Consider the following 15,128-nt stretch of genomic DNA (forward strand, 5'->3'; position numbering starts at 1 on the left):
CGCCCAGAAATACTTACAACCGTGTTACAATGTAGCAATTATTAGGACTGACTCACCACAGTTACTAGGCCTGGCTCATCATTTTCCTGCTGAGGAGTTCTTGTTTCCCAGGGAGAAGAGGATGCAGAGGAGACACCCCATCACTGGTGGAGTGATACTTGCAAGAGCTCTGACGGCGTTCTCCTTCATCAGAGACAAGAAGCGGTGTTTCAGTTGTTGGGAGGTAGAAAGAGGGAGTATCTGGTTGTGCTGGGGAGGAAGGGAGGGGAGGAGTGGGAGGTGGGTCAGGAGAGCAGTTTGCAGTTGGCCCCTTATGAGTAGTCTTGGTTTTATCGCACCTTTATTTGTTGTAATACAGCTAGAGAAGCAGGTAAGAAGCCCAGAGTCCAAGATTAAAGCATTGCGCTCACGTTCATGAAATAAGAAGGTTGTTCGTATTCTAAATAACTAGCACTTTGAAGTTATAATAAGTGACCAAGCAGGTACTAACCTAATGTCTATCCTTACTGCCCCTCGTGTGCTTATAGCTGATGGAGAGACATACGCGTTCATGTTGTAAGATAATAACTTATGTCCTTTCAATTTTATTTTGCAAGAAACTTTATTTTTCAAGTGTTAATTTATTTTCCAAGCATATTCGTGAGGAAAAGGTGATACATATTTTAAAATAATCACCCCAAGAAAATAGCTTGATTGGAAAAATCTGAAAGATTTCAAAATATAAACAATATTGTATTACTATGTATTGTGACTTTTTTACTTAGAAACACTTTTATTACATTTGTTTGTGTGTGTGTGTGTGTGCTCGTGTGTAGAGGTCAGAGGACAATGTGTGGAAGTCAGTTCTTGTACTCACAGGGATTCGTCTCAGATCGTCACACTTAGCAGCGAGTGCCTTTACTCCCGAGCCATGCATATCGCCTGCCCTGTGTGAGCCTTTCTGTGAGCTTGCTCTTTATGTGTCCCTTCTGTTTCCGCTTTGTTGAAGGGATATCATCACCAGCGGAAATTCCTGCAGGTACTATTCTGGGATTGACAGTTAGGGATCCGAGAATCAATTTGCCCCCACAGCGGTCCAGAGCTTTGCCACATCCGGACAGATACCAAGGTAACGCGCTTGCCATGTTCCCTGTTGAGCTTCAGGTCCCATGAGGTGTATGTCAGAGGACATGGCTCTTTAGGGAAGTGTAAACCACACAGCTGGCTGCTGAAGTGTGACTCTGTTTTCAGTATCTAAAGTGTGTCTCTCTTTATTCTCCCAAATGCCTGGAGCTTCAAAATTTAACTGTGAGGAAGGGCTGTGCACCGGCAGCTGGTCTTGTGCTCTTTGGAAGCCTCTGTCTGACCATACAGATGATCCAGGTTCGAATCCTGGCAAGGCCATCCCAGGTGCTGAAGTATCAGACCACATGGTTTTGACAGAGTAGAGGGGCCCAAGAGAGCTACTTGGCTGGGAAGGTGGGTTGGGGCTGGCCAAAGTTTTAAACTGATCTGGGATTTGCTGAAGTTGTGATGACGTCACATTGGATTCACTGTCATTTGAACACCATTAATTAAGAGAGTAAACTAGCTTGTGAAGTTTGGGAGAAAAACACTTAAGTATATGTCATAACAACTTCACAATTTTGTTTTCAACCTCTCTACATGTAGTTAGATAGCTTACTAGGGACCAATAAAGGCCCTGTCAGAGCTCCATATAAAAGGTGCCTGAGAGGATTTGAAGACACAGGTAAGTTAGTGACTGGAGCCTAAGACTTTGTTGCTGCTGCTGTCTGGTTTAATGCGTATGGTCTAGTGAAATGTGGAAGCTGGAGTGTCTCTTGAGAATTACGAATGGAGCTGTTAATCACCTCAGAGCCACAGGTGAACTCCGCATCCCTCCGGCTACCCCTGTGCATTTTTGGACGGGCACTTCTAACATCTTTTCTAACAGGTTTAACATGAGTCGTTGGTTAAAGGAAGATTAAAGTCTGTCATAAAAAATATGATTCAGTTTCCACTGTAAAATTCATTGTGTTAGACTTTGTTGTAGATTTCATTACAGCTTGGTTTTTGTTTGTTTGTTTGTTCTTTTTTGCTATTGTTTTGTTTTTTGAGACAGGGTCTCACTGGGTACCCCTGGCTGGCCTGGAATTCCCTATGTAGAGCAGGCTGGCCTTGAACTCATGGAGCTCTGTGTGCCTCTGCCTCTGAGTGCTGAGTTCATTAGGACCTGTTTTAAGTACTGTAATTCCTTTGGAGATATATTTTATTTGATGTTGAGCTACATAAAGAAGTATACTTTTGGGTTGGGGATGTAGCTCAGTAGAATGCTTGCCTAGTATGTGAGTGGCCCTAGTTCATTCAGTCCCTATTTGTTTTGAGATACAGACTTGCTATGTAGCTATGACTGGCCTAGAACTTGTTATATAACCCAGGCTGGCCTTGAACCATGTCAGTATTCCTGCCTCAGCATGCTGAGTGCTTCAATTGCAGGCAAGAGTCAAAATGCCTGGCAAGAAGTACACTTTTCACATGAATTAGTTGAATTAGTATTATATCAGTATATCTTGTCTAGGAAGGTAAGTCAAAACGAAGCGTAGAGGTGTACTTTGGTGGACTGGGTCAATTAAAAGATCAGTCCTTAGAAGGATCTCAGCATCAGGACAGCTTACACCTAATTCCTTGACCTAGTGCAGTCTGACAGTATCAGAAGTTGTTCTCTGCCTATTTTGACTTGAACAACAACAATAGCAAAATCAATTCAAATGTTGCTGCCTGAAAAGAAGAGTTTGCCTATTTTGGGTAACAAGCTCCTTATTTTCTTGTATAAACTGCGTCTTGGGCACCTTTTAAAGGAAAAGGTTCCCAGGAGACTGACTTCTCATGCTTTGAAGAGGTTTGCCCGAACATTTGCCTCTTAAGAGTTAATTATTAACGTGTTTTTATAACACTTTTCAACTTCATTAACAGAGCAGTGTATTGTGTAAGTTACTGACCTTTGAGGTGAGATTCTAAAATACCATCTGAGGCTGGAGGTGTAGCTCGGTGATAGAGTTCTTACCTAACAGCACACAGCCCTGGGTTCAATCCCAGCACTGGAAAAATGAAAAGAAACCCTCACAGCACATTTGTGCTGTATGTTCTACTTTATTTACTGTCTGTAGCAGTTGGTGATGTGCTTGGATAGATTATTTAAACTTGTCCCTGCCAGAGAAGAGTGTGGCTCAGTGGCAGTGAATATGCCAAGTGTATGCGTTGTAAGCATGCACTCTGGCTCCCCTGCACTCACTGGCTAGCAGCAAACAAACCAAAGCAAAAGGGAAGAAAGAAAGCACTGAGCAACACTGTATGTGTAGGCTCATTTTAAAGATGTCTCTTGAAATACTCTGTGGCTGTATGTTCTTGCCATACCACCAAAGCCATGAAGGAGTCTAGGTGCCTTAAGACTGGCAGGTGGGCAGTCTTCATTTCCTTTTCCAGTGCTCATGATGTGTTCTAGCTGTGACTTCCAGTGCTCGTGAGCACTCCTACAGCACAGGGCAGCTGTGACTTCCAGTGCTTGTGAACACTCCTACAGCACAGGGCAGCTGTGACTTCCAGTGCTTGTGGGTACTCTTACAGCATAGGGCAGCTGTGACTTCCAGTGCTTGTGAACACTCCTACAGCACAGGGCAGCTGTGACTTCCAGTGCTTGTGAACACTCCTGCAGCACAGGGCAGCTGTGACTTCCAGTGCTTGTGAACACTTACAGCACAGGGCAGCTGTGACTTCCAGTGCTTGTGGGTACTCTTATAGCACAGGGCAGCTGTGACTTCCAGTGCTTGTGAACACTCCTACAGCACAGGGCAGCTGTGACTTCCAGTGCTTGTGGGTACTCTTACAGCACAGGGCAACCGGGGACTTGAGGAGCTCAGTTTAGGGTCATTTTACACAACTCTGTTTCCGCTTCTGGGAAGAAAAATCTAGACATTTCAGCTAGAAGCTGGCCTGTCCCTAATACAGTGAGTTGAAGGCTGCAGCTTCCTTCCCTGCTAACCCTCATTTTTCACTGTGGTTTTGCCTATTCCAGATGTCATGTGATTGGACTCATTCAGGGAGTAGCCTTTTCAGATTGGCTCTTTCCCTTGGTGAAATGCACTCAAGTCCTCCTCCTTCGTCTTTGTAGCGCATTCCTGTTAGTCCATCATCTAGAATGTTTGAAGATGAGCTGGTGCTTTCCTGTGCCTTTGTTCCTGAGAATTCTCCCTCTTGTCTACAACTCAGTCTGAATACCTCAGTTCCACCTGTCAGACCTGTGGTGAGCTCCATTCTGGGTCAGCCAGGACTGTTTGGGGATGGGACTGCTGGTCCTACACTGGCAGCGTGGCCTTCCCTGGCACTCAGCGCTGCACCTTAGACCTCACTCCTCAGTCTCCACGAGGAAGAGCAATTTATAGACGCTGGTGCAGCTCTCTGCGGCTTGCTTCTCAGGCCTGTTCACCTATTTAATTGTCTCCAACTTTGTTCTCCCCTGAAATCTGTCACGCCATTACCTAGTCACTTCCAGCTTATTTTCCCAGCTAGCAGACCCACACAGGTATGTGCTTTTCAGTGAGTTTCTGTGTCGGTATTTTGGAACAATAGCCACCCACCTCCATTGTTTTTTAATTCTTCAGTCTAACAAAATTAGAGTTGAAGGACTTTTTTCTGTCATGTTTAAGTGACTGCGTGTGGAAGTGTCTTGTGTCAGTGTAAGTTCAGTGTGGCTTGCTCAAGAGACAGTACAGTCCACAAACATCACTCACCCTAAAGGAGTAGAGAGGTGTGTTTTACAGACAGGAGCGACTAGCCCAGTAAGTTAGTTATCAGAGAGCCGAGGGAAAGGGTAACACAGAAGGTGTCATTGTCTTAAATTCAAGGGGCAGCTTGCAATTGTATTATAAATTATAAAAATATATAATATAAATCGGATTATGTAAATATAATTATATTACATATAATTATATTTTGTATTATATATTATAATTGTATTATAATTTTATTGTATTACAATTGTATTATAACAGTGTGTCTGCACAAAAGTAAATATCAAAGAAAAGTGCTTCTTAGCTTTTGTTATTTCATGGACTAGGAAACCAATTATAAGAATAACTTGGTTTTTTGTCTTCTAGTTCAGTAAATGCCTGTGAAATACTTTCCTGTCACCACAGTCTGCAGCATTAGAGTTTGGTGGAATGAAAGTGTGGTTTGAAGGCTGTTCCTTTTCCCTCTTAGATAATGAGCAAGTTAGACAGCTGCTTCTGGAGGGTGTGCCTGTGGAGTGTGCGCATAGCTTTATCTGGAACCGTGATATCTGTAGGAGTGTCACAGAGAATAAAATCTCGGATCAGGTAACTAATGTGCCAGGATTACTGGTAAGCTCATGCATGAAGGGGAGAGTCACTGTTTTAGAGACCCTACAAAGTGATCTTATGTTTCAGAGTCCCATGTACTTACTTAAATGTTCACACCCCCCACCCCCCCACACCCAGACAGGGTTTCTCTGTGTAACAGTCCTGGCTGACCTGGAACTCACTCTGTAGACCAGGCTGGCCTCAAATTCACCGAGATCCACCTGCCTCTGCCTCCCAAGTGCTGGGATTAAAGGTGTGCACCACCACCGCCCGGTTGTTATTTATATATTCTTTACTGTGATACTTTGAAATTTTTTTTTAAAGAATGATTTCTAGAAAAAGATCTTTTCCTGGAGTGAAAAACCTTGTGGCTTAAATATGTTTTCTTTGCTCTTGTTCCTCTTAAATGGTCTGTCTTTAAGTTCACAATGATTGAGCTCCCACCAGAGCCAAGAATTGTGTTAGATACTGAAAGGTGACTAGGGTGTTAGGAAGCCTAAGGAATGCCTGGGACACTGAGGCTGGCTTCCTGTGTGAAGGTGCTGATGTTTGAATGTACTCTCAGATGGGAGCTAGACTTCTTGGGGCCAGGGTCAAGGCTGCAGTGGGGAAGGGGGTCAGAAGTAAGAACAACATGTACAATGGCCCAGGCCTGAGCCTGTTCACAATCCCTGGGTGGGGCAGGAGCTGGGAGTTAACAGTGGACAAGGGAGAATGCTGAAGGGACACACAGGCTAGAGTGTGGAGGCCCCAAGGCATTCTGAAGATTTGGACTGACCATGTGGGTTTCACTGGTTTTAAGATTGGCTATGGCGTGACTGGATTTCACTAGCAGTGTGCGGAGGGAAGGTTAGACTGAGGTTGTGCATGAGGAAAGCTGGGGAGAGGACTATAGCCAGATAGCTTTAAAAGAAACACATGTATGTAAAATAGCTGATTGTGGAGAAAGTAAGAAATATACCACATGACTTGGTGGAGGTCTGAATTGTGCAGAAACTGGAGTAAAGGGATTAGGGTTCAGAACACATTTCCAGGGGATAAAATGATGAGACTTGGTAGTTACCAGAAGATGGAAATGGGTGTCTGTACATTAGCTCCTGACATTCTAGTTTGACTCTAGGGTGTCAGCTGAAGGAGAGCCAGAGTCCTGTTGACTGGTTCACTGTTGTGTTCCCAGGTTCTTAGCACATAAGAGGCACCCAGTAAATATTTGAATATGAACGATGAGCTCTGGGGTTTGTGGTGTCATTCAGTTAGATGGGGATTTGGAAGAGGATCATGGGAAAGGCGAGATGTTTGAGAGGCAGTGCACGTCTCAAGAATGATGTCTTAAGAGACAGGTCTTAAATTGCTGGTGGGAAGCTGGGGGCTAAAGGGAAAGTAGTGTGGAATGAGCAGTAAAAGCCCAAGCAAAAGTGAAAAGCTCAAGGCTTGAAGGGTGTTGGCGATGTCAGCTGAGGGACAGAACTCGCTGCACACCTCTGAACTCAGCACACGTGCCTTCCCTCCCGAGCATCTTTCCACATCTTCGAATGAAATCTTAAAGGATGTTGTTCACTCCTTACATTGCATTTGTGCACACACTTTATAGTGCCTTCTATTATTTTAATAATTCAGACCTGCTAAGAAATCTTCTCAAGCAGGGCGTTTTCTCCCAATTGCTCATCTTTGAGAAGTTGTCATTCATTTTTTTTACTATTTTACTTAATGATAACACATCATAATCAAAAGGGATAGAGTATCAAAGTGTAGAATTAATTTTGATACGAGATTAGCAGAATGAACATATGTAAGTTAACTTTGAGTCTTCTGGTATACCCCAGCCCAGAGAGCAAGTTTAAGATAATTTGACCTGTGTGTAGAGGAAAATCTTTATAGAAAGGATATTTTTACTTATACTGACTCATGTTTCCTTATTCAGAGCCTTTTACGTTCCCTTTTAAAAGAATATTTAACTTTTAAATTTGTTCCTATAGTGATCTAGAAGATCTAGTAAGATGATCTAGAAGATCTAATAAGATCTAGAAGATCTAGTAAGGTCTAGAAGGAAGATGTAGAAGGTCTAAGAAGGTCTAGAAAGGTCTAGAAGGTCTAGTAAGGTCTAGACGGTCTAATAAAGCCTAGTAAGATCTAGAAGGTATAGTAAGGTCTAAAAGGTCTAATAAGATCTAGAAGGTCTAGTAAGGTCTAGAAGGTCTAGAAGGAAGGTCTAGAAGGAAGATCTAGAAGACAGTGGCTGTTTGTATTGACCTTTTTTCTTCTCCTTTAGGATTTAAACCGGATGAGAAGTGAATTGCTGGTGCCAGGGTCACAGCTTGTTTTAGGGCCTCATGAATCCAAGATACCTATACTTTTGATCCAACAGCCAGGAAAAATGACTGGCGAAGACCGACTGGGCTGGGGAAGTGGCTGGGATGTCCTCCTTCCCAAGGCTTGGGGCATGGCTTTCTGGATTCCATTTGTAAGTTGCCTTTTGATTTCAGCTAATAGTTGCAGTATTTAAAACACAGTGATTAGCACCTTAACTGTACAGCTACTCTTGATATTTGCATACGTGCTTGCTTTATGTGTTGACCATCCACCTGTCTACCCTTGTCCCACATACTCTCCCCAGGCACCTTCCCACACCCTAGCAATGAACAATATCAAGTTTTTGAAGTAGAATGATTTTTTAAATAGCAGTAACAATAGCTGGGCGGTGGTTGGTGCACACCTTTAATCCCAGCAGAGGCAGGCAGATCTTTGAGTTCAAGGCCAGCCTGGTCTTTAGAGTGAGTTCCAGGACAGACAGGGCAGTTACAGAGAGAACCTGTCCTAAAAACAGATAAAAAATAATATTAACAGTAATACTGCATTTATAACTTGAATAAATTTGTGAGCTCAGCTTTTACAGAAGTATAGAGCATACTGTTGTGGTTTTTAAATGCTAACTGTAAGCATATACTGTTTCTATTTCTTAACTGTCGCCAACATTTTTATTAAAATCCGTGTTGTGTGTATTTTCTGGTTAGTTTTTTTAAGTATTAATTTGCTAGAGATAGTAAGAGACATTCCAATGTCAGACTGCTAGATTCATGCAGGTAGTTAATTTTTGGCAATCATGCCTATTGTAAGGAGCATTCTGTTAATGATTTAGGAAGGTTTTTTGTTTTTTTTTTAAAGAGCATTCTGTTAATGATTTAGGAAGGTTTTTTTTTTTTAAGTTGTTCCACTTAATTTTTTTATTAGGGATTTTTTTTTGTGTGTGTGTGTGTATTTGTCTGTTTTTCTCAGTACTGAGAATTGAACTGAAGGTCTTAGGCAAGCTAGGAAGCACTGTATCACTTAGCTACATCCCCAGATGATTAGGCATCATTTCATTCACATAGAAAGGATAGGTCCTCATGGACTGAGGGGCTCTGCACCCTTTGCCTGCCATCCACTTAGGAAATTAGGCATACAGACTCACCGGCATGCTTCATGTCCCTCATACCTGTCTCCTTCAGGTTACACAGTTAGGATTTTGGTGTTTGTTACCTCCATGCATATCTCATACCTTTATCAAATGCTTGTGTCTCTGTAAGGTACATGTTTTTTATCTATATGCCTTATTGTATATATGCTTCTGTAACCTGTTGTATTTACTGGGTATTGAGGTTTTTTCATGTTGATTCAAGTCCCATTCATTAATTTATACTACTGTATGGTGTTTGGTTATGGGATTATCTTTTTGATGGGTTTTTTGCTTATTTCTCACTTCCCATACAGACAGTTAAACAATTTCACTTCAATTTTCAATTAGTAAACTGACAGGGCCTCTTGACGTTTCTTTAGATCTACCGAGGTGTAAGAGTTGGGGGATTAAAAGAGACTACAGTGCATTCTCAGTATAGAAGGTCACCTAACATCCCAGGCGATTTCCCAGACTGCCTTGCTGGGGCTCTGTTTGCTGAAGATCAAGCTAAGGATCTTCTAGAAAACTATAAAAGGTAAGGAAGGAACTACTCTTCGAGTCTGTCTCCAGGGACAGGAGCGCCTGCGTGAATGGTCTGGTGGCTTGGGGGTCGCTGCAGTAACCCTGTGTGTAGTGTGAGCTTCCTCCTGAGTTCTCTTACCAAGAGGTGGCTAGGAAGAAGATGCTGTAGCCAGGAGCTCCTCTGTGGCCTTTTGAGGCCCTGGTACATCCCTTCTCTTGGTTACTTTCTGATTTGAATGATGGGCATCTGAGCTGCAGACACAAATTTCAGACACTTGCTAATAGATCTTACCACCACCCCCATCTCCACTCTTGTGGAAATTGTGCTTTAAACAACTGATTTTAGAAGGGTACTGATTTATTAAAGTTTAATGAAACCATGGAAGTAGGTAAAACACTTTAAAATGGTACAGTTCTGCCATCCAAACAGACACGTGCTGTCTTTAATATTTTACTATTTATCCTTGTCGCCTTTTTCTTACCTGTCTTTCATTGGCAATGGGTGAATGGGGGCCTTTATTTCTGTTATATAGAGAAGTCCAGGTGAACCACAGGAACCTGTATTCCCACTGAATTGCAGGCTTCTGGAAGCACAGAAACTCTGTCTCCTGTGTGGTGCCTGTGGGTCCAGCCATAGGTGGTGTGCACTAGGCCTCGCTTACGTTTGTTCTTTGATGAGTGAGTGGGTAGCTGAATGTTACAGTGGCTTTGCTGGGAGGACCATGAGGGCTGAGGTGGGAATTCCTGCTCGTTATTACAACCACAGACAGGCAGCACCTGGCTGGTGCTCTAACCATTTGTTGAATGATAGACTGATGAATGACTTAGTGGCTAAGTTGTGACTTGATCCTGCATCAGCTTCCCAGCAGTCAGGTGCTGTATGTCTGTGTACCTCCCAGACTGTGTAGTTGAGGGGCCTGTAACTAAGAATATTTATTTTTCACTATTCAGACTCTTTCATGTATATTCTCCAAAGGTGCACATTTTTCTTAAAAAAAAAAAAAAATGGTATTATTCACACTATTTTGAGACCTGGCCTTTTCATTTAATCATATATTGTATTGGTTTCCCCATATCAATAAACAGTGATCATAAACCAAATGTTGGCAAACTCTTTTTGTAGAGGGCCAGATGATACGCAGTTTTGGCTTTGTAGACTCTTGGTCTCCATAACAAGGTCTCTGCTCTGCTGCCATGACAGGGAAGCAGCCGCAGATGACATGAACAGATGTGTAGTGGAGTGCCAGCCAGGGCTATCTGTGGTCACTCACATTTGGAATTCATAAATTTTCACTGTCATACAATGGGATGATTTTACTTTTTCAATTATTGAGACTATGAGAATCATTCTTAGCTCCTGGGTCATATAAAAACAGATAACAGGCCTAATGGGGGGCATTCGTGAAGCTTGCCAGCTGGTGCAGGGTGGAGCTTGGAGGAACTCTGTAAGGTTACAGCGTGGATGTGCTAGGTTACCTCTGTTTTCTTTTCCTGTGGTTTGAGACACTTCTCCTGTATGCATCTCTATATATCTGTCTAAATCATCCACTCATCTATCACGTATTTGTTTCAAGCATACTATTGAATCCACCACCACTCTAGACACTGGCTCTCGAAGGCACAGGGTAGACTTAAGTCTGCCCCTGACTTTTTGGAGACTTTATTATTATTATTATTATTATTATTATTATTATTTAGAATAACCAATGTTAATTTCTTTACTTTTTAATTTTTTTGATAATTTCATACTCATATCTGCTACCCAATTCCTCTCTTGCCCCACCCCCAGTCCTACTGACACCCTTCTTCCCAAGTCCTCCTCCTATTTTCTTGTCCTTTTTTGTTTTGGGTTTTTTTTGTTTGTTTGTTTGTTTTTTTGACTAACTGAATTTAATTAGGGTTGTCTGTATGGGTATGGGCTATTTACTATGGAGTATGGGCAGCTTAACAATGGCTACACCATTGAAGAAAATGACTTCCCCTTCCTGGGCAGCTACTAAGTGAGTAGCTCCTGGGAGAGCCTGGTGAGCCCCTCCCATATCCCTGCTGGAGTTTTGACAAGCTTGATCTTGGCAGGTCTTGTGCAGGTCTCTGTGTGTCCATGACTGGTGTGGCTCGTGTCCAGAGGACAGTATTGCATGGTACCCATCTCCTCCTTCAGTTCTGTGTCTTTCTGCACCCCTGTTCCCTGGACCTTGGAGGGGATGAGGCACATGTCCTATTTATGGCCAAGCACACAATGGTCACTTATTCTCAGTACTTTGGCAAGTAAGACTGCGCATTAATTGCCACCCACTGCAAAAAGAAGCTCCTTTGACCATGGCTGAGAGCAGCACTAGTCTATAAGTGTAAACGTAAATATTTAGAAAGCAGTTTGACTACAGGTCCATTTAGCACAGTGTTTCTCAACCTGTGGGTCAAGGGCTGACTTTCAGATATCCTACATATCAGATATTTACATTACGATTCATAACAACAGCAAAATTACAGTTATGAAGTAGCAATGAAAATAATTTTATAATGCTTATGTCACCACAGCAGAGGAACTGTATTAAAGGGTCTCAGCATTAGGAAGGTTGAGAACTACTGCTTTAGCAGAACATCAGTAGTTTGATTCTTCCCAAGGGCCTGTGGTTTACAGTGAAGCTTCTCCCTCATTTCTGACCTGGTGTATCCCTGCCACCCTCCAAAACACAACATCACATTGGTTTCCTTGCATCCTTCTAGACACACCGTCTGTACACATAAGTGTGCAGGCAGAGTCTTTACTCACCTTTAGTTTACTTGTCAGGTCAGAAGTGAGGGAGGAGCCTTGTAAATCTCCAGGGATAGCACTGCCCAACCCCAGGGGCACCATGGATGTGAAACTCAGGATAAGCGCCGCAGTCCTGCATTTGGTTTTCAGAGGCCCCACACATTTGTAGATGTGTTATCTATTTAAAAACCAAAGATCGGGCACGGTGGTGCACACCTTTTACCCCCAGCATGGGAGGCAGAGGCAGGTGGATCTCTGAGAGTTTGAAGCCAGCCTGGTCTATAATAGTGAGTTCTAGGAATGCCAGGACTACACACACACACACACACACACACACACACACACACACACACACACACACACACACACACACCAACAACGAAACAAAAAAGACCAAAGAAAACAAAAGGAGCTTCACGAGCAGGGTTGGTGATTCCTTTTTATACTTTCTTTGGGGAGGCTTTTGTGTGTGTGTCTTGTTTGGAGATGTGCTATAATGGTCATGGCTGTTTTAATTCTCTACTCTTCAGTTGTTTAAAATTGATTTCCTTTTTTAATTAGACGCCCTCCTGCCAAAAGGCCCAACTATGTTAAGTTGGGTACGCTGGCACCTTTCCGCTGTCCCTGGGAGCAGCTGACTCAGGACTGGGAGTCCAGGGTTCAGACCCAAGAGAGAGCTACTATAGCCTCCACGCCTTGTGCTCAAGACCACCCAAGACCACTTGGAGTGCCCGGTGTCGCTGAAGAGATCTGTCAGCCATCTAACAAGGCGGGCATATCTGAAAACCAGCACCCGAAGCCAGAAGTCACAGGCTGTCCAGCACAGGCAGCGACTGAGATGGTCCTAGAGCAGAGTGCCAGTGAGAACCATGCTGCTGCCACCAGTGGCCAGCTCTGTGTTCTTAGGTGAGTGTCGGCAGCTGCCACATCCATGGAGTTGTTTCCTGTATTGAACATGCTTGGGGATGTGAAAGTTACCCTTGTTCCTGGATGCTCCTTGGTGACTTTCTAAAAAAGAGAGCCATTTTTTTGATGGTTGACAGAGGGCCTAGGAAAACAGTTCAGTATTTGATTTGAGACATGGAACTCACTGATGAGATGATTGAAAATACTGTCCTAAACCAAGTGACCCTGATTGGCGACAAGCCTCTGTTCTTGGGAATTGCATGGACGTGGGGTGGGCCATCAGTCATGTGGGAATTGTGTGGACATGGGGTGGGCCATCAGTCATGTGGAAATTGCATGGATGTGGGGTGGGCCATCAGTCATGTGGGAATTGCGTGGACGTGGGGTGGGCCACCAGTCATGCGGGAATTGCGTGGATGTGGGGTGGGCCATCAGTCATGTGGGAATTGCGTGGATATGGGGTGGGCCATCAGTCATGTGGGAATTGCGTGGATGTGGGGTGGGCCAGCAGTCATGTGGGAATTGCGTGGATGTGGGGTGGGCCAGCAGTCATGTGGGAATTGCGTGGATGTGGGGTGGGCCATCAGTCATGTGGGAATTGCATGGATGTGGGGTGGGCCATCAGTCATGTGGGAATTGCGTGGATGTGGGGTGGGCCAGCAGTCACGTGGCGTGGTGATGCCGCAGCTTCCCTATGCCATGAGCACTGCCGTTGGTGCTCCCGTGGGCTCAGCTCCGCTTCTCAGCGTTCTGTATGTGCTCCCGTTTTGAATAGTGCTCCTGCCTCACCTCCTTTATCTTAAGATTCTCGTATCCTTCTTTCTCCTCAAACTCTCATCCTCTTGCTTTGGTTTGCTTTAATTTGCTTTGATTATAATCCTAAGGTCTATCTTACTTTTCTGTAAACCTTATTTATTTTTTCTGCCCCAGTTCTGAAGTCTCTGCTTTTTCAGTGTGGCAGAGTTTTTTAGTTTTTCAGAATGGCGGGCACATGAAAAGAACGTTAGTTATAAATACATTGTGTGCTTTAAATGGTTTTTAATTATGATTTTGTATGTCTCTTACTTCGTGTAGGAGTAGGAAATTACTAAGGCAACTCTCTGCTTGGTGTGGGCCCAGTTCTGAGGCCAGGCGGGCTCCCCGCGGAGGCCAGCAGGAATTGACCAGAAAGGCCTGCTTGTCCATCCTGGATGATTTCCCCAGAGCCCTGGTGTGGGTCAGCCTGTCCCTGCTCAGGAAGGGCAGCCCCGAGCCTCGCACCATGATCTGTGTCCCATCCAAGGAGGACTTGTTCCAGCTCAGTCAGGGTCAGTGTTTCCATGGACCCCGGGAATCCAGACACAGCGATCCATTTAAGAACCTGATTCTGAAAGAGAAAGGAAAGAAGAAAATGGAGAAGAGGCAGAACCGAGAACGTGCTGTCTCCAAGGGCCTGGCTGCAGGGGCGCCTCCAGCTGGACGGGAAGCTCTGATACACGGGCTGTGGTCAGGCCCCCTCCCAGGACTAACCTCACACTGCTCCAGAGTCCTCCTGGGCTTTGTCACACAGGGAGATTTTTCTATGGCTGTTGGCTGTGGAGAAGCCTTAGGGTTTGTTAGTGTGACCGGCTTGCTGGAAATGTTGTCCAGCCAGTCGGCAGCCTCAAGGGGCCTGGTGCTGCTGCGACCGCCCACCTCTCTGCAGTATCGGTTTGCAAGAATTGCCGTTGAGGTGTGAGTTCAGGTTCACAGCCTGGTTGGACATGAATTACAACTATTTTTGTCAAATCCCACAGAGTCCTGGCAGTCTTTGTCTTCTGTTTTAGAATACAATGTGCAACTGCTTGGAAACAAGAATTAAAATGATATAATTATGTGGATGATGATCTGTTTACCTTATCCTAATAATCTGAGTGTTTCCATCTTTTCCTGTACTGGGAATATGTTTAATTCTTTAACATGCTAGTTGAACACTTTGTATTGTGCCCGCCTACCCCCATCCCCCCTCAGCCCCCACCCTCACCCCTGCACACGCACTGTTTCTGTTAGGAACAAAAAGCTGTGAGGTCTCTTTGAAAAAATTTCAGTCATATGGTATGCAGCTATGACTGTTTATAAGTTTTTACTCAAGAGAAGACTATAGGGAACTGGGGCATAGCTCAGTGGTCAAGCTTTTGCA

At 44.0% G+C, this 15,128-nt stretch overlaps 1 protein-coding gene across 3 annotated transcripts in view; it reads left to right on the top strand.

Annotated features, from left to right (window-relative positions):
- Positions 1-14,829, top strand: part of Pop1 (POP1 homolog, ribonuclease P/MRP subunit) — a 31,472-nt gene extending 16,643 nt beyond the window's left edge. For 2 of the 3 annotated variants that reach the window (XM_052747598.1, XM_052747599.1), the window contains exons 10-16: positions 112-223; positions 989-1,108; positions 5,236-5,351; positions 7,624-7,815; positions 9,168-9,322; positions 12,626-12,970; positions 14,045-14,829. In XM_052747598.1, coding sequence (XP_052603558.1) covers positions 112-223; positions 989-1,108; positions 5,236-5,351; positions 7,624-7,815; positions 9,168-9,322; positions 12,626-12,970; positions 14,045-14,687 — 1,683 coding nt within the window. In that variant the 3' untranslated portion in view covers positions 14,688-14,829. Of the gene's footprint in view, positions 1-111; positions 224-988; positions 1,109-1,272; positions 1,363-5,235; positions 5,352-7,623; positions 7,816-9,167; positions 9,323-12,625; positions 12,971-14,044 lie in introns of all 3 variants that reach the window. The other variant, XM_052747600.1, reaches the window with a different exon arrangement.
- Positions 14,830-15,128: the final 299 nt, after the last annotated feature.

The sequence above is a fragment of the Peromyscus californicus genome, unplaced genomic scaffold (genome assembly GCF_007827085.1).
Source record: "Peromyscus californicus insignis strain IS unplaced genomic scaffold, ASM782708v3 Scaffold_20__1_contigs__length_68692818, whole genome shotgun sequence".
NCBI classification, from domain to species: Eukaryota; Metazoa; Chordata; class Mammalia; order Rodentia; family Cricetidae; genus Peromyscus; species Peromyscus californicus.